This window comes from Dermacentor silvarum, chromosome 11 (genome assembly GCF_013339745.2).
Source record: "Dermacentor silvarum isolate Dsil-2018 chromosome 11, BIME_Dsil_1.4, whole genome shotgun sequence".
In the NCBI taxonomy this organism is placed as follows: Eukaryota; Metazoa; Arthropoda; class Arachnida; order Ixodida; family Ixodidae; genus Dermacentor; species Dermacentor silvarum.
In genome coordinates this window covers 100,200,175-100,226,468 of record NC_051164.1, presented here as the reverse complement: position 1 = coordinate 100,226,468, position 26,294 = coordinate 100,200,175, and the positions used below count along the sequence as shown (strand labels likewise).

General features: G+C 48.4%; 2 protein-coding genes across 2 annotated transcripts; one reads left to right on the top strand and one right to left on the bottom strand.

The window, feature by feature from the left end:
- Positions 1 to 932: 932 nt before the first annotated feature.
- Positions 933 to 3,666, bottom strand: LOC119432785 (uncharacterized). The gene is made up of 2 exons (XM_037699942.2): positions 3,436 to 3,666; positions 933 to 1,719 (listed from the first exon to the last, which is right to left on the bottom strand). The coding sequence occupies exons 1-2, from the start codon at positions 3,533 to 3,535 to the stop codon at positions 1,319 to 1,321; spliced, it is 501 nt and encodes a 166-aa protein (XP_037555870.2). The 5' UTR covers positions 3,536 to 3,666; the 3' UTR covers positions 933 to 1,318.
- A 1,301-nt stretch (positions 3,667 to 4,967) lies between these two features.
- On the top strand, positions 4,968 to 25,761 carry LOC119432784 (acetylcholinesterase). The gene is made up of 11 exons (XM_037699941.2): positions 4,968 to 5,145; positions 7,363 to 7,626; positions 8,751 to 8,830; positions 11,965 to 12,248; positions 14,996 to 15,266; positions 16,326 to 16,568; positions 18,156 to 18,475; positions 19,118 to 19,334; positions 21,773 to 22,000; positions 23,445 to 23,686; positions 25,226 to 25,761. Exons 1-11 carry the CDS (start codon positions 4,986 to 4,988, stop codon positions 25,617 to 25,619), a joined length of 2,703 nt encoding a protein of 900 aa, XP_037555869.2. The 5' UTR covers positions 4,968 to 4,985; the 3' UTR covers positions 25,620 to 25,761.
- The last annotated feature ends 533 nt before the right edge of the window (positions 25,762 to 26,294 follow it).

The window sequence follows — 26,294 nt, the reverse complement described above, 5'->3', positions numbered from 1 at the left end:
TCGCGCACGCGAACATGTCTTCACTGTATAATGGAATGGTACAGAAAAACACGTATGATCATACAGGCCCACTGTAACGTCAAATCAGTCTAAGATTACCAAGTCGACCACCCATATTAATTAATGACAAAGCTATAGTTACTGTTTTCGTTTTGGACATGAAGTTTAATCATTTTAAGATGTTCAGCTCAGCTTCCTGGCTCAAAATTAAGGTGAAGAGACAGTTGATTAAGGCACTCCCACCCACGACCTCTGGCGTTAATTAGGGGTACGCTAATTAAGCCACTGTTAAGGCACTCGAACCCACGACTTTTGGCGTTAAGGCACATTCAATTAATTAAGATATAGTTAATTAAGACACTCCTACCCACTACCTTTGGGGGAATCGACCCCACGACCACAGGTGCTAAGGCGAAGTTAATTAAGGCACAGTTAATGAATATAGAATCAAGGCACTCGAACCCTTGACCGACTCCCACGACCTTTGGTGTTAATTAAGGCGAAGTTAATTAAGACTCAGTTAATTAAGATATAGTTAATTAAGGCACTCGAACCCACGACCTTTGGTGGGAGTCGAACTCACGACATTTGTTGCTAAGGCACAGTGAATTAAGGTAGAGTCAATTAAGGCCCTCGAACACATGACCTTTGTTGGCAGTCGAAACCACTACCTAGCGTCGTGGCATAATGTCTAAGCATCGCGCAGTGTTAGCAACGCTTTCGCATTCCTCCACGCATGGATAACTAAGTGCCCTTGAATTTTTTTATTAAAGCGAGGCGAGACAGAAACCTACATGCCTATCAATCGCAAGTGCCAAGAATGAGGCAAAGAATGCTTCGAATTAAAACAAAACAATTTATGCTACAGTGGAGAACAACCGCACCGACGACGGCAAGAACAACAACTGCAAGTGCAGCAACCTTGCCTGTTCGTTCCGTGGCGGGCTCTGTGGCAGGTCGTGTGAATGATTCTGCAGATTTTGCAGGGAAGTCCCTCGAGGCTGCCTTTGAAGGTTCCGTAGATGATCTCTCGAACAGTTCTATGAGTGGTTCCTTGCAACGTTCCTTCGAAGCTCGCTGGGAAGATTTCTTGAGAGCTTCTTCGAAAGATTTCCTAGAAGGCTCCGTCGAACTTTTTTCGGCATCTCCAGCGGGATGTTTGCTTGGAAGGCTCCTTAGAAGTTACTTTGTATGGTCCATCGGACAGTTCGTTGAAGTTGTCTTAGAAAGCTCCCGAGTGGGTTTCTCGGAGTGTCCTTGAGGTGGCTTTTTGGAACGTTCCTTGGAACGCTGCTCCGAAAGTTTCCTGGTAGGTTCCTCACATGGTTTCTTCAAAGTCTCCTTGGACGGATTCATTGGAATGTTCATCGGATGGTTCCTTTGAATGTTTATTAGAAGGTTCCTTCGTGGGTTCTCTGGAAGGTTTCACGAAACGTTCCTCAGATGTCTCCTTGGAAGGTTCCTCGGCAGGTTTTGTGGACGTTTTCTCCCCCGTTCGCGGTATGTATGGTATTCCCAGCTGCGAAAGACGTCGCGGTAACCATTGGTCGCTCGGCACTTTGACGGCAGGCGAGCACTCGGTGGACGCACCCCCAGTTGCCTCCTCGGCCTGGTCAGAACCGAGGTCCGGCGACTCGAGTCTTTCGGGCATGGTCTCGGAAACCGGAGCCAACGCTGTCGAGGGCAAAGATCCGCGGGCACTGTCCTCTCTAGCTTGCTCTGGACGGAAAAGATGAAAAGCGGTGTACATTTGGCATCATGTCCCAAGCGCTTTTTGTGTGCATAGTGCCCTCTAACCATTACTGTACGCCTGAAATGGATGGTACATTACGAGACTATAAAGAGACGCTAAAGAGAAATATTTATTCAGTTTATATTGAAAAAGTACACCTTACGGTCTTTATTTCGCCTCTAACACGAAAGTGTTTTATGCCGGGGTCCCAAGATTACTGTACGCCTGAAATGTCAGCTTACAATGTACACGAACATAATACAAAGAAAGAAACCAGAAGAAAAAGCACATTACGAACCCAGACCTCTCGGTCCGCGCCGAAAGATCGCCGAGCGTTTAACCCATTGCGCCACAAACGCATTTGCAGAGAGCTACAAAGCCTTATATATCTAACACTCCTCCGTGTACGCTAAAGAGAACTGCATTATGACACTTGAATCTCAGCACTACGACGCCTCGATGCCAGCATTAGATCAAGAAGCACTACCAACGCCACCTAGGTGGCGTTCACCGTACTCAGCACAGCGGAGCGTGGCCTCCGCAAAGCTCTGAAAATGTTTCTGAAGTTGATCGCGGAGGCTGCAATTACACCTTACCGTGATTTGACTTTTCAGTTATTTCGCAGTAATAGGTTATATGCACGACGGTTGCTCATGGTCATCGACGTTGGTAGTCGTGATGGAGGAGACGTGCCACCAGGCGTCAGCGTGGGTGCATCAACGCCTAAGGGCGCTTTAGCCACAAAACACCAATAGACATTATATATCAATGTGCAATAAACATTACACTACTTCTGTGAAGACACGTTTCACTTTCGTGTTCTATACCGATTCCTATATAAGAGGGATCAACCACATTTTTTTTATTTCGCGCCAGAACTGTAGTTGGAACATCACTGCGACGTCACGAATTTCAAAGTATGTTTTTGTAGTTTGGATTTTTAAACTCAATAAACGATCTCGGCAATCTCTAACGTCCGTCATCGTGCCTATTAGAGTAAGAGTGGCTCTTTCTAGTATTATTAGAAGGGTTATTTACTAACACAGACGAAATAATTTTTTTTCTCTTTGGTGCTCCTTTAAAAGAGCATGCAGTAACAAGAAACAATAAGTCAGCTAGTATTGTTAAAATAGTATTTCTAAACACCACATGCACTTAGTTGGCGGTAAAAGTTCGATAACGGCCGAATTTCCAGCATTGGATTTCGCGCCTCAACCAGAGCGCCGATGACGTCAGTGCGAGATCAAAGATTTTATTTATGTTCGCTTATTTGGACCGTTTTCGGGCAGTAAACGTTCAGAGGAGTTAATACGTTGAGTGGCTGCGTACATTCGACCGCCACGTAATGTATTTTTATACAGTTACAGCCAGTACAAATAGTTATAGGTAGTACACAAAGCTTGTTGCCCAAATCGATGACGTCATAGGTAACTAAAGGAGAAATTTCAAGCTACCGCTAGTGCAAGCGCCCCTTCCAATTAGCGACCCTCTGCTGTTCTCAGCGCTCTCATAGTAACAACAGTGGTTCACAAAGCCCCGCATAGTAAACTAATATGTCATCAGCAGCCAGCGAAAGAGCATCGCAAATTGTTACGGTGTACGTCGTAATTATCTGCGTTGCTTTGCAGAATGGACTAGTAACGAGCACACAAAAAGTACGGGAGACCGTCCCGGGGTACCAGTGGGGAAATTTGTGCTGTTACCTTTGGTGGACTCTCTGTCGCGGTTTCTGGATATTGTGGTGAGCGCTGTCTCGTACGAGCTCGTGGTCGTCGACATCTCGGGGTTTTCACCCTTCCTCATGGCAGGCTGGCTGGCGATTCGCTCGGCGATTCGCTCATTCCTGGCACAAACCGTGAATGGTGACCTGTCGTGAGCACGCGCCCATTTGACGATGATGATGACCCAAAATGTTGGCACATGCCAAAAGGGCCAAGAATCTGGTAGCAGAGAGAGAGAGAGAGAGAGAGAGAGAAAAGAAGCCGGTGAACACGATATACTGCTCATTCGCGTAACTATGCTTTGTTTTCCCGGTCATGCTCTTTGTTACAGACAGACAGACAAAGAACTTTAACGAAGGTCCTGAGAAGCTCCGTTGCCCCCTCTCAGGGAGGCGACGAAGCCGCAATTTTCGTTTTCACCTCCCGCCGCCGGCCCGAATCCTGGCCTATCTCCCTTAGTGGGTACGTGCCATAAATCGCCTCATAATCATGATATTGACGTACATGTTTGATTACATTTGGGAGGCATTCTTTTTATACACGATAAGCGCACGAGATGAAACTGCCACACTTTAATGGTTGAAAATGATATACGCGCATTATATTATGGGATGTTACGTGCCAAAACCACGACCTAATTATGAGGCACGCCGTAGTGGGGGACTCTGGAATAATTTGGATCACCTGGGCTTCTTTAACGGGCACCTAACGGTCGAAAAGGACTTGCAGAACATGAAGTGTAAAACTATGTCCCGACAGTTGCTGTTGGGATGTGGCACGGTAAGCCTATAGCGCACTCTCAACACTAGGACGAACCTGTTAAGGACCACAATGAAGACTGCCCGCTTATTCAATAGATATAACCTACATTACCCTTGTATATCAATCAGTAGCCCATACTTTAATAAAGCTGTGTCATCATTATTTATTACACGTAGCGCAGGTGGCGCCACTATAGGCAGTCGAATTTCGGCGCACTAGTGGTTGTACGCGTTTGTGGACGCAACCACACTGAGAGCAAAAGGGAATCACAGAGTGGTTAACAGAAGGTTTCGATAAATGCTCCTAACCTGCTTGAAAGTTTGTGTGGTCATACATGGATGGCAACATTCTTTGTAACTTTACACTGGGTGTTCCGTGATACAACTCACTGGCAACTCTGCGTTGTGGACACGCCCCCCCCCCCCCCAAAAAAAAAAAAAAAAAAGAAATCTGGTGTTTGACGTGCTAAAACCAAGATATGGTTATGAGGCACGCCGTAGTGGGGGAACTCCGGACTAATTTTGACCAATTGGGTTTCTTTAACATGCACCCAATGCACGGTACACCGCGGGCGTTTTTGCATTCCGCCCCCATCGAAATTCCGCCGCCGTGTTCGGGATTCGATCCTACGTCCTCGGGCTTAGCAACGTAACGCGGAAGCCACTACGCCACCACAGCGGGTCACGCGCCCAAAGAAAGGTCTAATCGAAGAAGAAGAAGAAGAAGAAGCGGCGAATTGCTTGACGGCGGTGGACTCGGGGGTTCGCACCATGAAGAACCAGGCCAACACGCCCGAGGCGGGGAGTCTTAAGTCGTTCGAGACTGCCGAGAGCGGGCTTGGCACGGCTGGCGTCGAAAACCACGGCAAAGCTGAGGCCGAGGCAGACAGGGTCGCCGCGGTCACGCAGCTCATCGCCGCCATCGAAGCCGGTGAGTTGGCCAACGCGGCGGTAATTCTGCACTGTTGGCCACTTTGCATCCAAAAGCAGGTTTCGAGCACCAAAAATACCCGTTAGCTTAACAAATTCGCAAAAATGTAGGCGTCAGGGTGTTTTGATTACCAAAACAACCTTTTCGTATCCCCGTAAGGTTGTATTGTTCACATTTTAAAAAAAACAAGAAAAAAAAAACGTTTCAGTGATAAGGGTGTCATGGGCTGTCAAAACAGTTCCTTGTACGTGTCGTCGCCACCGTGCTGATAACTGCAAGTCATTGGACGAAATGCATTCAATATAGTGCGATTTTATACTAACAGGCATGTGTGGTCTTGAGGTGCCTATTATGTGACTACATCCAAACATTCTGACGAGATTTATTGTTTAATTGCGTAGAACAGAGATGCGCCCACCGGTACTGCATTGCAGGTCGAACAGCCAAAGCTAGATATAGCTATGCAGGGTGTCCCCACTATCATGTACCAAGGTTTAAAAATATTCAAATGCCACGTAGCTGGACAGAACCAAGGTAATGTTATTTGTCGTCACTTGGAGGTAGTTAGGTTACTTCTCTTGCATTCCGCCTAATTACATAATAAGTCTTAATTAGTAGGCTTCTGAAATATTATAATTGGATGGAAAGTGTCAATGAGAAAATTGTAGAGCAACACGACAAACTCCGGATACAGCTTTCTGTTGCTCAATACGTGTTACATAAAAGTGTTTTCCCGAGCGTGAAAGAAGCCCGCGAATACACGCAAAGTGCCTCGAGCAGCCAATCACACGGCAATTTTGCGTGTATTCGCGGGCCTCAAGGTTATCAAACACTATCAGAGACACTGGACACATCGGTACAGGTGAAAACAAGCAGAGGATATTGTAAAAAGTAATTGTATAGCAAGAATTTTCGATACAAGACAGGATTAGGGTTGACATAGGCTCAAAAGCGCGACCTCCTTATCGTGTAATGCCGCTGCATGCGGTTGACTGATGGTTGAACGCGGGAAATTGCCGAGGCATATTAAGAAATGTGGTGACATGTGCGTGAGCCGACCGTCAGTGCCATTACACGATAAAGACTTCGCGCTTTTGAGCCTACGCCAACCTTAATCTTGCCTGGTTTTTAATCTATCGAAAATTCTAGCCATGTAATAAATTCTAACAATTCTTTCCGGCTGGTTTTTTTTTTTTTTACCTACCGATGTGACCAGTGTCTTCTCTGATATAGTGTTTGAGAACCCCACCACCTTGTGTGTATATCTGTGTGTTCTTGACCAATAAATCCAATTGGTATTCAGCACTCGTTTTTGACCCTTCTTTCGCTAAATATTCGTTCTTTTTTTTTTTCAGTGCTTCGCGCTGCAAAAATCAGTACCATGCATGCATCAATGAATAGCACGTGCATCGATGCGTCTAAGCAATCGGTGTAATATGTGGCGTAGCCAGGGAGTGGCACTCCAGGCACTTCCAGTGGCCCAAATCATCTAATAGCTTATGCTAATAGGCACGTACTCGTGGTCGTTGCATCTTCGTCATACAGTCGTCATGCGTCATTCTAGCTTCGTGGTCTGACTCTCGTCAGGCCGTCACCGCCACGCCTTCTACTCCGACACGGTGGCCTAAGTTGTCTAATAGCATGGCCCACTGTACGGGTGGCCCATGCTATTAGACAACGAATGACGCCAATGCAGCGACCCCGACGGCAATGCGACGCTAGAATGCAATGCCGTCATTCAAGCTTTGTCACATGATGCTCGCCGTGCCGTTGTTGTCACACCATCGACGTCATAAAGTCGTCACGCCACCATAGGTATACTGCCTTTGTCGTTACATCGAGTCATTCCTCCTTCTTCATTCCATCGCCGTCCCTGCGTGGGTGTAATACGGTCGTTGTCAGTACCGCAATTGTCACGGGCGAAGTTTGGCAAGCGAGTGCCAAAGCAAAGTGGGAGGCTACTGGGGTATGTCGCGTATAGCCGAAGAAACGTTAAGTCTCAAAATTACTACTATAGATGATAAACAAACGTGACGTCAGGAAGACGGTGTGTCGATGCATTGCTCGAATGGTTATCGCATCACCATCTACAGTCCTCGTGAGATGAGTTCTGCCGTAACATTTTTTTTTTAATGTACGATCTTTAAATTTGTTGACTGCACGCAGAACCGACACAACTCATTCTCCCACGATTGTTTTTTTCTCGCCTATCCGCAGACGAGGATCTCAGGGATGGCAGTCCACCGATCGGCACGCACGCTGCCACCTGTCGGTCTTCTCCGGTGACCGGGACTTCACCCCTACCACTCACGACGGCGGAAAGCGGATACCCGAGTGCCCGGGAAGCAGGAGCGCGTCCGGTATCTCCAGGGTCCGTGTACACGTCGCTTCCACAACCGCTGTGGACGCCGGGAGTTCCTGACCACGTGGCGCGCCCCTACGAGGCAGTTTCGTTCAAGAACGCGGCGAATGATTCCGCAGGTATACAACTCGAAACACGTGCATAGGGTCGAAGTCACGTGGTAAGCGATTTCGCGTGTTATACGGCGTAAGACCTGCCGTACCAACAACCGCATAGTTATCACTTACACATTTTAGAATATTGTATCATCCCTTCGCAATGTATCTCTCATGTTTCCTATAGCACACCTCATTAGTCATTGCCAAAATTTTATTATAGTGACATTTTGCGCATTTTATTGCGCCTGTTCCTAGGCCCCTTAACAGCCACGTCACACCTACTTCATGTAAGTCATTGCTCAATTGCGAACTCTTTAACACTGGCCTGGCACTCTTTGGCCATACTTGGCCCTTGCGCCTCAAAACGCCAAATTCTTCATCATCAACGAACAACTGGGTGGGGTGGCGGGGTTATTCTGTAAGTGTCCACCTAGTGGACATGTCCATTTCGTCTGCAGCTGAAGTGCTGATTGGCTGGAGCGCCTGTCTCCTTCTGAGCAGACGAAACGGACATGTCCACTGGGTGGACACTTACAGAATACCCCCCTGTGTATTCGACGAGGTTTCAACAAATATTCCTTGACCTTGCCAAAGCATCTCTCAGACATGGGACAACTCGCCGTGTTATGTGTCTCATTAAAGCACCAAACACCATATGCAGGCGTCCACGCTATCACGCAGCGCGATTTAAAAAAGAGGAACGGCGTTACGCGAAGCAAACCTAGTATGTATCGTTTCCAGTACAGTGGAGTAGCCGCCAGTAATTTTTTTGTTGCCGAGATTTCATTAGGCAATTGTAACTAATTATTTAACTCGAGAAGTACTGTACTAATTATCAAAGTGTCACTGAGAAAATTGTATATATATCAGCGTATATGTACGCGCTGATGCGTCGTGTAAGACAGCAGCACCAACAGTAGTGGAAAAATCGAAGGAAGAGGCAAAAAAAAAAGACCGCAATCATATTTGGATATGGATACTTTGGCTATGCATTCACCAACAGCATGCACGTAGTAGGTGGCCAGACGACGACTCGCATTCTGCTAAATACCGCTATAATAACAGGGGGAAAAAAAAAGGGGGGGGGGGGGTAAATGACTTATTTGGATGCTACTTCACATGGCTGTCAATGTCGCTCTTTGCAGGTCAGCGTAAAGAAGCTGTAAACGAAGGCGTAGTCGTTGGCCAGAGCTCGGACGCCACGTGGCGTCCTCCGAGGCGGAAGGTGGCTCCAGTCCGCGCACGACTCCGCCGCTCGTTGAAGTCAAGGAGCACATTGAAAAAGAGAGCCTCAAGAAAGCCTCCGACGAAAGAGTTGGTGACGCGCTAAGGTGACCGCAGTACAGTGTTTGACATCATTGAATCGTCTTACCGTATAGTTCGTCAATTCAAACTGAGTTATGAACAGTGGCAGACTCAAGGAGGTTTAAAACATTTCTTAAACCTCCTTGGGCAGAACAATACATGCCACTGCGTGTGAATCAGGCTGCCGTGAGTTGACTAGCTGTAATATCTACTTTACTGCGCGCTTGTGTCGCGTCTCTTTCTGTTTCGCACTCATATATTCATTAAAAGATGCAGTACCAACACGCCTACACAACTACCTTGTGTAGCATCTACTAGATAATTCGATTCCGTGCGGTTCCTTCGGAGATGTTACGTTAAAAGCCATACGTTGTGGTAACTCAAATGCTGTTTTAGCAATTCAGAGTTTTAATTTGGCCCCATGTGCCGAAGAAATATTTGTGAAAATGCTTAGAGAACACTGGGACGGTTATGGCGGTTGCTGAAAATCTTTATCAAGCCAAAAGGTACGGCATAGGTTGTCGCGAGCAATTTGGTGTCGATACTCGGTTTCACAAGTAACTTAGAGCACAGCCGAAGCTACGAGGTGTACACAGGCAATGTCCTTACGCAGTAGAATAAGTAGAATATAGTTCCGGGCCTATCTGTCTGAATTAAGGAACCTACATGCAACTAGCTTGAATATTGGCGGGATTAGGGAGTTTTAATTTTGCTTGGTACATTGCGTTACAGCGACATTATTTTTATTTTATCTTGACTCAAACAAACCCTAGTCGAATTAAAAGTTATTGATTACAAGCTGAAAGGTTGGTGCGTATAATGATCTATCTCACGTAGTTTGACCTGGAGGCCCTTAATGCTTAATATAGATGTGAACAACGTCAAAAAGTGACTTTTTGACAACTTCGGAAGTAATCTTTTGGAAAAGTACTTGATTCCCTAGTCGAACATTATTTTTATGAGAAACTGTAGCAACGCGCAAGAAAAGAAATATTGTGGCTGAAACAACAACGATGTTTACATAAAAAAAAGGATTACCGACAACGCAGAATTTTCTTGCTTTTTTTACTGAGCCAATTAACGCAGAAAATTCTTAAATGTGTTCACCTATAGCCTCACATGAAAGAAACCCGCCAGTAAATTATTCTAAAATAAGATTTGTCATTGCACCTAGTTTCACACTTGATTAAGTAACGTTTATCTCCAACCAACTATTGCTGCTTTGCCGGAAAGAACGCTTAATTTTACGCCGGCAAAATTTTTGTTCGAAAAAAATGTTTTGGTGAAACCTCATTCAGATAAATGGTCGCTTAAGGGATCTGGCACGTTTCGCGTAGAACGACCCTATTGGCTGCAGGCATAACGAGGAAAGAGGAACAATTGAAGATTTTCGTTGACGTAAGCGAGCAGCCGAACGCTTTCAAAACGCTATGCGCCTTAATTAAAGGAATGAATCGCTTGAAGGCGTGTATACTTATTCTAGTGGATGTATTTAGGTGGCGTTTGTTGTTTGATTGCGTAATGCTCTAGAGAACAGAGTCGTTAAGCGGCACATGTGTAGCCATAGTATAGGTGCCTGTACGGTCGTCATCAACATGAATAGAACACTTAAGGTTTTTCAAACGCCCATAAGGCTAAATGCATATCCCCTACACAAAACTGTTCAATGATATCTTTCCGTGGCAGGAGAGGAGGGCTGATTCCCAAGCGCTCCACCACGTGATGTGAACTTTCTGACGTCACAAGTACATCGCAGGACAGCTCGTGCATCGGCGCCTTTATATCGACGGTGAAAAGTCCAACCTCCACTGACCATCAACTATACTGTGTGTCCCCAGCTAACGTTAGTCAAGATGTTTAAGGGAAAAAAAATTGCCAGTCACTTCAGTATCCTTACGTGATTTGAATGCGAAAGCACGATGACTTCTCTAAGTTATGACCTTAAATTAAAACTCTAGCTCAATCCGGCTTGCTCTAATTTGTACCCAACATTAATCCACATTAATCTAACTTAATCTACCTTAATACACCATATTCCACCTTAACTCACTTTAATCCACCTTAGTCCACGCTGATTATTTTTCCTGGCACTCTGCGGTCAACATCCGCTTTTCTGCCTCACGGGCCATATAATGCTTTTGCATAAAAAAAAATTAAAAAACACGGTGTAAGATGCTATTATAAGACCTACGGTGTTCGATCGTCAGCGTTCTGAAAACTGAACAACGTGGGTCTTAAAATCGCATCTTGCACCGTGTTTTTTAAATCATTTTTCGTTTAGTTGAACAGCTTGGCTAACGTTAGCTGGGACACCCTGTAGTATAACCAGGGTCCTTCCTGGTATAACCTATATACCATGAAAACTGCAGCGAAAGAGCCAAAGAAAGATATTCGCTATAAAACTACTACTTCACCAATGATCAAGACACGCGGCATGTCGACCACCTCACAAAACATGGTAGCGCCATGTACAGTGCATGGTCACGCGTATATAGCAATACTCTGCAGTCTGAAGTGGATCGGAGTAATATCGGGCGAGCAAGGCGATATCAGTGGAGCCGCCCATCTTCAGTTTCTGTGCTTCAGTTCCAGAGGAGGTGGGTATGGCGAAAGCGTGAGAAGAAATGCGTAGTGCCGCGTAAGACGGGCTCTGCGGCGACGATAGCTACTAGATGGCGCCAGAGTAGCGCAGCGTCGTCTGTATGGAAGCAAAGCGCTGCATGAGCGGAGGTCTGTCTGCGGCGGCTGCCGTGAATCGCGCCCACGCGCTGGCCCCACGCGTTGGCTCTCGCGATCTCCCGATTAGCGAGGCAGTCGCGCCACACTTCGCTCTGTTTGCAACGTGCCGCACGAGACATTGTCTACGCCAGCCAATATATCGCGAAATGAAAACACGTATATAGCTGGGCTCAAATTTCGCATTAGGGAGTATCGTAATCGTCGGTGAATTTTTTCCCCTTCCCACTATAGGACAGAATTGGCGAAAAGAATTCGCAACCACGGATGTGGAGACATTGTCTTACGGGGGGTGTTTTCGCGGTGTCGTTTGGACAGCGCCGTGGGTCGGAGCCCAACACAACGCACGGGTGGAACGCCTGCGATGGGCGGCTACGGACCGCCACAGCCGTCCACGCTGGCGAGCGGCTTCTCCGCCGAGACCAAGGGTGCGACCGAAAGCCCCGGAACGGCTCGAGAAACGGTTCAGTGCCTCACCGTCCTAGAGAAGAGGCGAACGGAGAACGCATGCCGGCCGTCGTGGATCACTCGTACTCGGCGCCTAAGAGCGGCGGGAAGGAAGTGATAGCGCCGGCCCAGGAACGCTCCCGCAAGTGTGCTTGGTAAGCGTGTTGAGTAGGGGCAAGCTAGTAAATTGGGCCATAGTTGGAAAGGGTGCACACTTTAAACCGGCGCCAAAGATGACGGCAACGCGAATAGAAGGACACGCGACGAGCGCTGTCTAACTGAAGTCTATGAACCAGAACACACGCGAAAGGAAAACAATTTGCGCGCTCACGCAATTAAGTGACAACTGACGTTGCCGTCGTCTTCAAAGCTGAGTATAGGAGTGTGGTAGTAGTGTTTGAAGACCGAATCGAGTGCGAATAGAATTGTTGCCAGAAGCGAATCGAATAATGAACAGCCGTTCTCACCATCGATATTTATATCCTAGTATACTAACAATGTTAGCAAGTTTGTCATTACGCGCAGCGTAATGAAGCGTTGTTTATTAAAAGCACAAATGTAATATTGGGAGCAAACAAGTATATTATTTACATGCTCAGGGCGCATTGTCGAGTGACAATGATGACGGTTTATAACCGGAAAATCTTCGCTCACAGAACGACGTAATGTGCTCCATTGCGTAACTAGTCATGTCCTAAATGTCTACCAAGGCCGCCAGGATTCATTTGTCACACCTTTGGCGATTTGAGGGCTATTGGAAAAATATTCGCACTTACGAATAGTGAGTATTAGATTGGAAGACCGAATCGAATAGGGCAAAATGCGTAGAAGAAATGAATAGAAGAAAAACGTATTGCCGCGTAAGACGGGCTCTGCGGCGGTGATAGCCAAGAGATGGCGACAGAGTAGCGCGCGTCGTCTGTATGGAAACAAGCGCTGCATGAGCGGAGGTCTGTTTGCGGCGGCTGCTGTGAATGCCTCTCGCGGTCTCCCGATTAGCGAAGCAGTCGCGCCACATTTCGCTCTGTTAAGAGCGAAGGTTTCGAATATTCGCACACCTCTATAGTGTTGAACGTGCACCGATATCACCCTATCCCTATATGCAGTGCAACGCCGCTAAATTACTGCCAGTTGTGTAGGTCAGCGAACCTGCATACTCTCACTGAGCTTAAGAGTGAGCCCTTTTAACGCGATAACGTTAAGGGCCCCGTGTCGCAGAAAATCCGGTGTCGGCGTCGTTGTCCGTGAGCGGAAACTTCCGTATATATTTAGGTATATTGTTACGGCGCCACCAAGAGTGGCGCTATAGTCTGAAGAAGACGACTTTACAGTGTCGAGTTGAAATCGGTCTCGATAGCCATCTTGTTTGTACACCGTTGCCTTTCTTGTAAATATTGTAAATACATCTTTATATGTGACTTCCGCAGCGTAACAATAGGTATATATGCCACGCCTTGAACGTTTCTTCTTAGAAAGTTCTCTCACTCAACGCTCCACCTCGACTTGATGATCGTGATGTATCGACATCTCCTTCGAAGCGGGGCGACGACTAATTTATAGATATTTATCAGTATAACATTTTGTCCATGTCTTCTTAATGTTTTCTCTCTTCCTTAAATTCTGAATAGATGCCTTGTCTAGTTACCTATGCCTGTAACAGATCCGGTCCTATCAATGTCTTTCCTGTTTTTTTTTTCTTTTTAATACGAACCATTTCTTTGCCTAGTCGGAACCAAGGTCAAACGCGAGGCCGTCCAAGGTCACATAGTTTGTAGTTGATGCGCGCGCACCCCCATGCGCCCGCTCGCTGGCCGCTATTGGTTCGGCCCCTCCTTGCCCTATGCGCATGCGCCCGCTCGCACACCGCTAATGGCTTGGCGCTTTCTCTCCTTGCTCCACTCGCCGGTACGGTTGTGGGCGCCACAAGAAGACATGACTCGGTTGCGCTAGCTGCGCTACGTTGCGCGTAGGCCTATACTTGCACATATAACGAGCCCTCGACAGTATCAAGCGGAGAGCAAAGGCTCTTCAGAAGGCGAAGCGACGGGCCGACGAGATACGTGCGGCCGTGGAGCGCGAGCAAGAAGAGAAGCGACGCGCGGCGGTAGAACGGCGGCTCGTCAAGCGACGCTTTACCACGTTACATGGGCTTGCCAAAAACCAAATGTAGCGCCAGTACACAAAACACCAACACCGGAGCAGTGGGAGGCTGCGCTATCCTGCTCGAAGCCTGAAGAACAGCTCAAGCTGATCGACAGAGCTCGCAAGATGGCAAAGGCCACAGGGGCCCTGGACTGAGGGCTCCACCTACGCCGGGAAACCTCCTTTGTAAAAATAAAGTTTTTCATTCATTCATTCATTCGTCAAGCGAACGGCCGCTGAATTGGCCTTCGAGACCTCAGTGGAAGAATGTGAGGGGTGTATGAAATGCCACGGCCGGTCGATGAAACGCACGGCCGTAGAAATGCGTTCAGGGTGTACTGGCAAATGCCGGTGGCGGAAGCAGATGGCACCAAAAGTATAATCATTACGCCCCATGCCTTATACGAGTTTAATGTTATGCGCTTTGGTATTTGCAACGCGCCGGCCACCTTCGAAAAAGTGATGTACACTGTATTACTCAGCCTGAAGTGGACAACATGCTTGTGTTACACACGCAGTGACTTGATTACGATGTAGTAGGCCGCGAAACAATGTGATGTAAGACTACTGCTGTCCGTCCAGAACCGGAGAGAGCGTGACGTTGTTTCTTCTCCTGGTCTTGCTTCACATAGTTTCGCGTCCTATTACACCACAATAAGTATGGACCGCAACTAGCCTGTCAGCAAGTAGAGATACGTTGCAGTAACCCTATGCTAGCGAGTTGATTCGCGCATCTTTCGGCGACACGTCCCTTATGCAGGTGCAGTTGTAACACGGTCATTGTGGTGGCGTCCCTGTTCGCACTGTCGCTGGCGCTGCTGACGGTCATCGTGGCCATGCGGGAGTATTTCTGGCAGCGCGATCGACCCGTGGTCAAGGGGCGATTCGGCGCCGTGCGCGGACAGAGGCTCGTGGTCAGCGACCAGGGTCAAGATTGGACCGTGCTCGCCTTCCTGGGCGTTCCGTTCGCCAAGGTGCCCCGAGGGTCGCTACGCTACAAGCCACCGCAACCGCTCGACTCGTCGCTTGGGGTACGATACTTGAGACTATACTTTACGGAAGCGTTGGGCTGTTCACGCTGCCGCCGCTTCCTGTTTTTAACAACGAGATGCACGTTACTGCAGTCGATTCGTGTGCACGTACGGTTTAATTAGGTGTTTCGTGACCATGTTAATTTCGCGTCACTGCGCACAACGCTGAGAAATTGTTCGTGTAACAGCTAGCCGAAGATGGCGGGCGGCGCACGTGATTTTTTAGATCATTTTGGCAGAGCGTGACGTCATGAAGGTAACAATGTTCTCGCAAAACAGACGACCACAAAACGAACGCACACATGGACACACAGACACATAAAGTAGCACGAAGGTCCAAAGGGAACCGATAAAACAGCTTTTCTCAGGAAGAAAACTTTGCAGTTGAAGAAAAATACGTCCTGGTCAGGGTCTAGGTACTGAACCCGGGTTCGACGCCTTTTTCTTGTTTATGAAACTTGCGTCAGCTTGCGCATGTCGGTAATATTAAATATTTCATCAAGCGGTCATTTATGTTTTGCCCTGCCTCAGACAGCGCTTCCTTTATGTTGAATCGGCCGCATCTGGCTCGCATTGATAAAATTGAGGAGGCGCTGCGTGAGACATGGACGCCATCTGGCAATACATCGGGAAACATGAGCTTGTGCAGAGGGTTTCCTTCCTCCATGGCAGAGGGCGCTCGTCGGCGCGCAGTCGGGGAACGTCGTTCGACGGCGCGCATAGCATGGCATTTTCAGCGCAGCTTAAGAAACTAGGGTCTTTAGAGTTACGTATCTATGCATTTTCTATTAAAGGAACACACCTCCTAATACTTACCTAGTGATGTTGCGCCTCAGATATGCGTAATATTTACTTTGTGATCGATAACGTTCACAAGTATGAACAGCCGTACCAGTTTAAGTAGTGTGGGCGGTAAGCAAGTGGTCCAACTTTGGCCGGGTGGCTGAATCGGGTGACAGACAGACAGACCAAATTTTCAGCGTTTAAGTTCCCCAAGAAAGACTATCGTCTTTAATAAATAGGAGCTATTTGAGTTAGCAGTACTGTGTCGCGTCGCAGGACGAAGAAGGCGTGACGCCACTGGAAACCAAAGAAAAGCGGCCGCCCTGTCCGCAGCAGGACTTCTACCTGGGCCACCAGCACGTCAGCACTAGCAACGCCAGCGAGGACTGCCTGCACCTCAACATCTGGGCGCCGCCCTGGAATTGCACCACGGGAATGGAAACGGGCGGTTGCAACAAGCGGGCCGTGCTGTTCTTCCTCTACGGGGCCGCTTTCCAGAACGGCGGGAACAGCTTCGAGGTATACGCAGTCGACCATATCACAGAACATTGAAATTTCAAGTAGCTTGTGAATGCATGGGCTTCTGTGAAAAAGTACTGCAGTACGTTGTTCGCATATACTAGTACACACACACACACACACACACACACACACACACACACACACACACACACACACACACACGCACGCACGCACGCACGCACGCACGCACGCACGCACGCACGCACGCACACACACACACACACACACACACACACACACACACACACACACACACACACACACACACACAAATATATATTCGATTACTATACTGTACGTGTTTATAGGCACTATACATTACATAAAGGTCCGAGTACTAGGCTGCCGTGCTGGCAGGCTGCGGAAGTATTCAACTCAGTCTCAGATCCGGCGGTCTGTAAGCTTGCGGCCACGAGGATCGAAGCTCCGTACTGCTACTGATAGACTGAATGAATTGTTCCGAATTGTTCCTAACACTTCCTTAATTAACTGTAATGAGGGACGCTGCACAGCGGAGAATACTGGATTCGTTTTTACTACCAGCGGGTTCATACATACAAAAAGGAATCATGTTCTTTTCTTTTTTTGTTCTTTTTTTGTTGTTTAATTTCCACTTGAACACATTAAAACGAAGCCGCCACGTAGCGGAATCGAACACGCGACCTTTGTTCTCGATAAAAAAACGTCATAGCCAGCGAGCAACCACGTGAGTATAATGATTGACTGATTGGTTCGTGGGGTATAATGTCCCAAGCCAACACTGGGGCTATGTGCGAGAGAAGACGCTCCGGATTAAGTTTTGACGACCTGGCGTTCTTTAACGTACACCTAGATCTACGTACACGATCCAAGTACACGAGCGTTCTTTCTTCTTTTCTTTTTGCATTTCGGTCCCAACGAAACGCAGACGTCGGGTAAGGCAATCGAATCCGCAACCTTCGTACTCAGTGGATGAACGCCATAGCGGCTGACCTTCGGTGGTGGGTAATAAATCTTCATTATCATTATAAAGCATAACATATTTAATTTATATTATAATATAAAGCATAATATAAGCGAGTTGGTTTCTTTACTTGGTTCAAACGCAGCGCGACTGACGTGAAAGAGAAAAGTAACAGTCACTCAAGTATCCTTACGTGATTAGAATGCGAAAGCATGAGGACTTGTCTAAGTTATCACCTTAAATTAAAACTCCACCTTAATCAGCCTTGCTGTAATTTGTACAAACCTTAATCCACTTTAATCCACCTTAATCCGATTTAGGGAGTGTGCCATGTTCGACGCCAAGGCTGTTCACCGTGGGACTTCGCATTGCGAGCCGCAGCAGGCCCAGCGCCGGAAACGTGACGTCATCACTTGGTCACGTGGGTTTTGGTACCATCGGATAACAACAACGGACGGCGGATTCTCCGCTTCATGGGGCATATACTGCCTTCGTATTAAAACAGACAAACTCATTCCACGCACTTATAATAATGCGCTCCTGTGTCTGCTGTCCCGTGTCCTCCAGTCGCGCTGTGTTTTAACCAAACCGGGAGTACCTCCCGTTTCGCCGGCAGTGCATGCACGTATCGTTCGACGCAGCTCTACGACGGCCGGTACCTGTCCGCTATCGGTGACCTGGTCGTAGTGGTGCCGAACTACCGGGTTGCGGCGCTGGGATTCCTCAGCGGGCCCTGGGAGAACCAGCTCCCCGGAAACGCGGGCCTGCACGACCAGCGGCTGGCGTTCGAGTGGACGTTGGCCAACATCGGCTCCTTCGGAGGCGACACGTCACTGGTGGTCCTCGCGGGTCACGACGCCGGGGCGTCGTCCCTGGGCTACCACCTGTTCAACGGAGACACGGCGTTCTGGACTCGCAACGCGACCCGATTCATACTGCAGAGCGGAGGACCCTTCCACAGGTATTATCACCATCAGCCTATATTTATGTCCACTGCAGGACGAAGACCTCTCCCTGCAATCTGTCTTGCGCTAGCTGGTTCCAATTTGCACCTGCAAATTTCCTAGCTTCATCTCCCCCTCCACCTAGTTTTCTGCCGTACTCGACTGCGCTTCCCTTCTCTTGGCACCCATTCTGTAACTCTAATGGCCCACCGGTTATCCATCCTACGCATTACATAGCCTACCCAGCTCCACTTTAACGCGATAAGGGCCCCTCGTCGCAGAAAATCCGGCGTCGGCGCCGGCGTGGGTATCGGCGTCCGTGGCGGAGAAAATCATCTCAAACCACCCCGACCGCACAGGCCCTCCGCGTGGCGCAAGGTGTTAGTGAACAAAAATTGAATTTCTCATAGTGAAATTCATCAGAAAAATGGTAAAGTAAGACTTAACCAGAACCTACAGACATGGTGGCGTCGGATTGTAATTTGAATGTATGAGAAAACATCATTCTGTTACGAGGAAACTCAAACACAAACCCCCTTTTCCAGCATTTGTACCATACCAACAGCGGCGCGCTCTGATAGGTTAGTTGCGAAATTCATATCCAGATGGCGCTCGCATCCTCGGCAGGTCAAATTGGGACTTCACGTATGATCGCGCAGGTACGAAGGCCACGGCGTCGAGGGGGCACACCGCCTAGCGAAGAGCCTGCGTTGCCCGTCGGACTTGTCTTCCGATGATGCGGTCACGTGCATGCAGAGAGCCGACGTGAACGCCGTGGCGCGCAACTCGCTGGCCCTGAGCTTCGCGCCGGTCTTCAATAGGGCGCCGCTGTCCATGCCGGAAGCCCGGAACACGCAAGGAAGATCACTGGCCAAGGTGCGAACCAGAGTTGAAATCTTTAGACTTTTTCAGTTATACCGGGTGTTTTTTTTACACCGGAGCTGTTAGAACCTCGCTATAATGATCATTCCGTCGTCCGCAGCTTCGCCGAGCTGGAGGAGAGAGAGCTGAGAGAGAGTGAAAGCAGAGTTTAAAAATAGCATCGCGCAGCACAGCGGATGCGAGATGGAGAGGAGTGATCGAGGCAGGTGGTAGAGGGACGCGTATAGAGCTGCTGCCGACGCCGACCGCGTTTCCCCGCGTTCGCGCCGAACACGCCCGGTGTCGATGACTGCAGCCGATGCCTCTGGCGGCGGCTCGGCAGGTTTCGACCACTCGTCGCTTCCGAAAGACTGAAGCGAGAGCTAGGGAAGCTGAAACCAAGCGTCGCAGAAGAGAACATCCCGAGTTTAGATTGAGGGAAACCGGAGTTTGCGTAGGCGAAGAAGCCCAGCAAACGTTTGACTAAGTGTGTGGTTTCGCACTACTTTACTATAGGCTTTTCCCAGCTCCGCTGGTCTCTGGTGTTTGCGATAGCAGAGTCACGCATATTTTTTTAGCCTATTGGGGGCGAGCTCCACCACTGGAAAAGCTGGCGCTGCCGTCGGTGTGACGTGGTATGAGGGATCACGTGGACACAGCGGCCACATCGGCTGCTTCGGAAGCGCCGCGATGCGAGCTGGAAAGTTTAAAGTGCCACCTGCGCTGCGGTTCTGATTAAGTGGAGTGGTTTTCCCGCTTCAGCTGTCTAATTGACAACACTTGAAAACACTATAATAGATAGTTGCTGCCTTTGAAGGCGTCCAACATGGTAGGCTACTGGTCGGTGCCGCAGTGTCGGACGTACGCAGCGAAGCCCGTTAGGCTTCGCGCGTACCCGCAGCACAAGAAGCTGCGTGAAGCTTGGATCGAGAAACTTAGAACTGGAAAGCAGCCATCGGCTACAACTCGAGCATGCAGCAAACACTTCCGCGAGGAAGATTTCTGCTACGGCGTCGGGGCTGCGATGTTCGCGGTGAGTAGCAGAAACAGCGCACTGAGACGCAACTAATGTCATGAAGCTTTGGTCTATGAACTTGTTGATGCTAGATACGGGCAAGTTCACTAGAATGGAAAGGGAACGGTAAGAAGCAGATTAAAGAAAGGCATGGCACATGCTCATTTTTTGTGTTAGCACCAATTAAACAATGAATGTACTGGATTAAGAAAAAGAAGCAGCGGGAAATGGCTCGCTGAGAAGAAAGATAAACTTGCAGTGCGAGGCCACTTGAGAAATAACGATATTGAAACGTGGAGAAATAATGATATTGAAACGTCCAAGAATTTAGAAGAAAAGAAAAAAAAAGTTTGAATCGTCGCGATGGCACATCACAAGTCACCGTAGGCGTCGAAGTCCCTAGTTATAACGAAATTATATTTGAACAGCTCTGATAGCGTCCACGCAACAATGGTTGCTTGTGTACTGTCAAATGCTCGCATCCTGCGGCCTAAAGCTCACGGCACGGTGCGAAACGCACTGTCAGCGAAAGCGAAACATTGTGCGCAGACATGCATGCAGACGAGCAGTCGGTCGCTGGGAACCAGTGCGATCGCTGCATTGAGGCTTCATTCTGTTATGCTCCATTTGATTATACATTCACCCACTATAAGAACATATTTCACGCAAGAAGCCGGTGCGGGGAATTTCATCGCGGCGACCGCGCGCAGTGGGCGTTCACTGTACGTATTCGGTAAAGAGATTGCGTCTGTAAACCGTTCTGTGCGTTATGTTTGCCCAAGATTATTATTTTGACAGCAAAAAGCTTCCCTCGTTTCGACATAGCAGTTACAGAAATGTCCAGGAGGGCTCCCTCGTGGGGTCCTTATTGAGCGCCGACAGCCAAAATGAGGAGCGCGCCACGTTATCCCTCATACTACGCAAGCGAGGCGCTTCCGACAGATGGCGACTCCGTAAGTCCTCACCCCCAATATAGAATTTTGAAAACAACCTCTGGGCAGATAGCATAATTCTAGTGGGAGCTAGATTACTCGAAGAGGCGGGCATTACTTGCACGTATTCAGCGTGACATGCCTACATGGCCGATGCACACAGAGCGATTTGACTGGACTGGACTGGACTGGACTGACTGGACTGCACTGACTGGACTGCACTGACTGGACTGCACTGACTGACTGACTGATGGCCATATGGTCGATGTAGAGGGCACAGTTGATTGATATCTATAGCCTGTGCCGAGCGAACAATTGGTTGATTGAAATATGACCAATATGTAGGGGGGTGGGGGGCGCAGTTGATTGATTGCTGGACCAACGCAGAAAGCGCAATTGATTGGCATATAGCCGGTGCCGAGGGAGCGATTGGTTGACTGACAAATGACCGATATGTAGGGGGCGCAGTTGATTGATCGATTGACATATGCATACGGCCGACGTAGAAGGGGCACATCGAGGGCCTGGAGTTCCTGCTGGGCAGGACTGCCAGCGAGGGCGTCTACCCGTGGTTCGTGGCCCAGCACCGGTCGGCGTCCAGCGACGTCCGTCGGCTGGCCGTGCGGCTCCTGGGAGGAGAGGACGTGCTCGAGCGCTGGCAGACCGCCACGGGGATCACGCTGGACGCGGAGTCCCCGGCTGCGCTCTACCGGGAAGCCGTCGGTGACGTCTTGGTGAGAACTGGAGCCCTGACGAACAGAGCAATCTCGTGGCACTATACGTGTATTGGTATACGGTGTGCTCAGGCCAGCATTATTGGCCAGCAAAATAGAAAAAAAAAGTAAGAAAAGAAAGAAAAATTGTTGAAAGGTGGCGAAGTCGCGGTTGCTCTTGCGGGCTGGACCTAGTTTAAAGGTATTGTCAAGTGCTCGCATTACTCAGCATCGACGTGATAGGGAATAGATATTCGGCTGGAATAACAACTGCCTCGATTCGCCGTTGTGTAATGCGTGTGCATGCAATTGGCCTGGGCATCGCATTCATTAAACTTAGCTTACGTAGGTGTCGTTTGCGATTATCCGTCACTGAGGCTGCGGTTTGATTTGGTTAACGACGGTCAATGGGGAAACGCTCAGCTAAGTTTTCTGAATACACCGGGCCCTGGGTCATGCTTTATATGCGATTGCACGCGCTACGCGGCCGTAAGATGCACTCTGGAAGTTCGCCAACTTGCGTGGTAGCTTCCTTAAGCTTCAATGTGTACTTACTTTGGAACAGTGCTGCTATACAAGTTCTCTTACTGGCCTCGACCAGATATCTACTTCAGTTCACTGTATGTATATGCGCTTGAATACGCTGGATCCGTATGTTTATCGTAACCTCCGAAATCGGGCGGCGCGCGCGGACGCGTTGATGATCTCGGAGGACACGGTCATGCATGCAAGAGGGCTCGGTGGTACAATGAATAGAAGCTGTGCATCTGCCGTGCACGTCTAGTTTGTCGGCTGTGTTATCACTCGTCTACTATTTGTATTATTGTGTTTACTCGATTGTAACGCGCACCCAATTTTGAGCCAGTCATACACAGCATGGCGGCCCTTCGAGTCAATAAGAGATGACAAGATGGCAAATTCGACAGCGTGACGGATTTTGATATATAAACTATAGAGTCTATACAGGCCACTTTCTAAAGTCTTTTTGCTGACATGGCCAAAATAGCCTGCGCGTCAGGCCATGAAGACTGTTGTGACTTCGAGAGATTCACTAGTGAGTTCGATATGGGACTGTACCGAAGTGTTTACAGTTTGTTTTTCTTGTTTATTGATGCGCATTTTCTTTTATCGTTATAATCAACTCCCTCTCATTTTGTTCCCCCTTACCCCAACGTCGAGCAGCAGGCTATAACACAGTTTCAGGCCGACCTCCAATCTTTTCTTCAATAATAAATACAGCTGTCTTAGTAAACAGAGCGTTACGTTTTGTTTCTTGAACGCAAGGCTCTTCTACGAAAGTTTTCTTCTCGTCAAAATAAGTCATTTTCCTTTTTTTTCCGTTTATAATGAACCCCTTTCCGTCGATAAAAACGAGCTTTTAAGCGGAGTCTAAGCCACTGGTCTAAATTGACTACGTGTCTCTCTTTAGCGTCCTTCAAGCACGTTCTGCAGTGCGCATGCGCAGGAGGCGTGCCCCATGTCCGAGCTGGCCGAGCAGCTGCAAGCGTGGCAGAATCGCGTTTACGTCTACGTGCTGGGGTATCGGCCCAGTTACACCAGCTGGAAGGACGAGAACGAGACCGTGCACTTCGAGGACATGGAACTCATCTTCGGAATGCCTCTCAGGCCCGGGGTGTCCTCCAGCGACAAGGACAGAGAGTGGTCGAGGACCATGATAGGCATTTGGGCCACGTTCGCGCGCACGGGGTAAGACGATAGATTAGAGAGCGTTTTAGCGACATCTTAATTGTGAGGCAGAGTTTAACCAGATAGCACGCTAAGCTAATAACTGCCCTTGGCTTACCGTATTCTACTTAACTGCTAGGTGTAAAGTGTTGGTAGCGACAAAAAGAAATTCTGACAGAAACCATCTCAGGATGACAATGGACGGTTTAATGCATGCGATAAGCTTTGGAGCAATGTAGCGACAACACCATATTGCCCCCGCCGAAAACGCGTCACGTATGACGTGTACGCTCCAGTCGGGCTCCTCTCTCGCGCTTCACTCAGGACAGGCTGCGCCATCTATCCGCACCGCCGCAAAGTATAGCAGGTTTTCCTTTTTTTTAACTGCACCCAAATTTTTGAAAATCGCCTGCGGCAGATAGCGGAACTCAATTCTTATTTCTACACTGTGAAGACGAAAAGCCGCTCGGTATATCTTCTGATTCCGCGTATGCCTGCAATTCCGCGCCTACGCCTAGAGTTGTAACTTCGGAAGGTGTGTTGAAGGCCATCCAACGGTCTATACCGTCGTTTTCGAGGCCAGGATCAGATGACATAGAAACATAATTGCTGGAAATGAGTAACGATACACATCATCAGTAATTGCCCTCATTTTTCAACAGTTCCTTGACACTGCTAAAGTCCCGGAAGATTGGAAAGTCGCGCATGTGATACCTATTTACAAAACAGGTGACAAAAATAACGTGACAAACTGCAGGTCCATATCTATCACGTCAGTTGTACGCAAGTTATTCGAACACGTTTTATCCTCTCAAATCACGCACCACATAACCAACAAAATTTCACTTTGTAACCAGCATGGGCTTCAGAGAGGGCATTGTGAACTACAACTTTTTAAACTAACTTCTGTTATTGACCGTAACTTGCACGACGTTGTCCAAACGGATGCTATACTATAATTACATAACTCCATGTATAATTATATAATTAGTTATTAATAATTATTAGCTTCTCAAATATTATAATCAGAGCAATATTGTCAATCAGGAAATTGTAGGTCATCATAAAAAATTCCCGATCCATCTTTGTGTTGCTCAGTACGTGCTACATAAAAGTTTTACAAAAGTGCCGCGCGACTAGTCCCGCGGGCTTTCTTTAACGCTTGGAAAAAAAAAAATTTATGTAGCACGTACAGAACAAGATAAAGATGTATCGGGAATTTTTTGTGATGGCCTATTCTACTTAACATTACGAGATAAATCAGCTAGCGCAAGACAGGGGTAATTGGAGATCGCTGGAAGATGCCTTTGTCTTCCCCTACCCCTTTTTTTAGCATTCCCTCAACCTTCACTGTACGCTAAGAAGCATCAGTTTATTCTTCCTGTTTATCCTTCTCACCTTCCATTCAGGGTGAGGGAGAATAAACTACGCGTACACGAACAATGTCAATGTCCCTGATGAAGACACACGTCCCCTTGTCGAGAGGACGATGGTTCCTGCGACGTTGCTTGTTCGACCGCAGATGACACTTTTCGCACCAATCTGCGACTTGTGACGCAGGAGGGCGCCACAGGTGCGGGACGCCAAGTGGTCCCAGTACGACAGCTCGCACCCGACGCTCATGAAGCTGGGACCCAAGGACGTCGGCGAGCGAAGCGACGACAAGCAGCAGCAGTGCGTCATCATCCGGTCGGAGCGCGGGGCGCCTCGGCCGCGGACGATTGCGCCGCCAAGTCACGACGACGGCGGCCCCTACTCCGACGCCGCTCGGCGACGCCACTCGAACGAGCTCGACGCTCCGCGGCTGCGGTGTCGCAGTGGTCGCGCTAGCGTGCGCCACAGTCGTCTAGTGTGCGTCATAGCGAGCATGCACGAGCGCGCCTGTGTGCTTTCGTGCGAGCGAAGGTCGCCAGTTCGAACCCTGCCTTCTTCAGCGCCGCTGACTATGTTATAGACGCCGCGAGAAGCTGCCGTGGTTCCTTGAGTCGCGGCACTTTCATGTTCCTGTTTACGTTCATTTTACGTTATGGCAATTTTCATGTTCAGCGCAAACTGTCAATGTCGACTATATAATTGCATTTCGGACTAGCAGTGAATTGTGAGGTACAGAGGGAGAATAAAAGCTGATGGACGAATCGATAGCCGCTTACAAACGCAAATGTTTCCGCGTATAAAATGCGTGTACACGTTGTTTGCTCAGTTGAATTGTCCGTTTTGGCAACTTGTGATAAAACACCCTAGTACGCAACCTGTGGAGCTTTTCGAGCGGGGTTCGGTTATTTGGTAGAATAAAACGCGTACATTTTTAACGGGAAAACAAGCGAAGAAGGCTTCGTGACGTTTCGGCGGCAAGTATGGGTGCCTTGTTCGAATGATTGTGAACGAGGCACCCGTATTGAACGTATTTGGGCGTGGTTTTGTGCAACACGCAGACCCTGAAAGTGGTATCGTCGGTGCGTATCCCCTTCAGGCGCCCCCGTGTCTACATTGGCGGACGCAGTTTGTTTCTGTCAGTTCAATCGAGTAATCGCGGAGAAAAAAGCAGCAGACATTGAGCTTCAGATGAACTGAACGCCCTGCATGCAAAACGTGCCTTAATTTTATTTCGCTTCCAATATTCTCCATACTG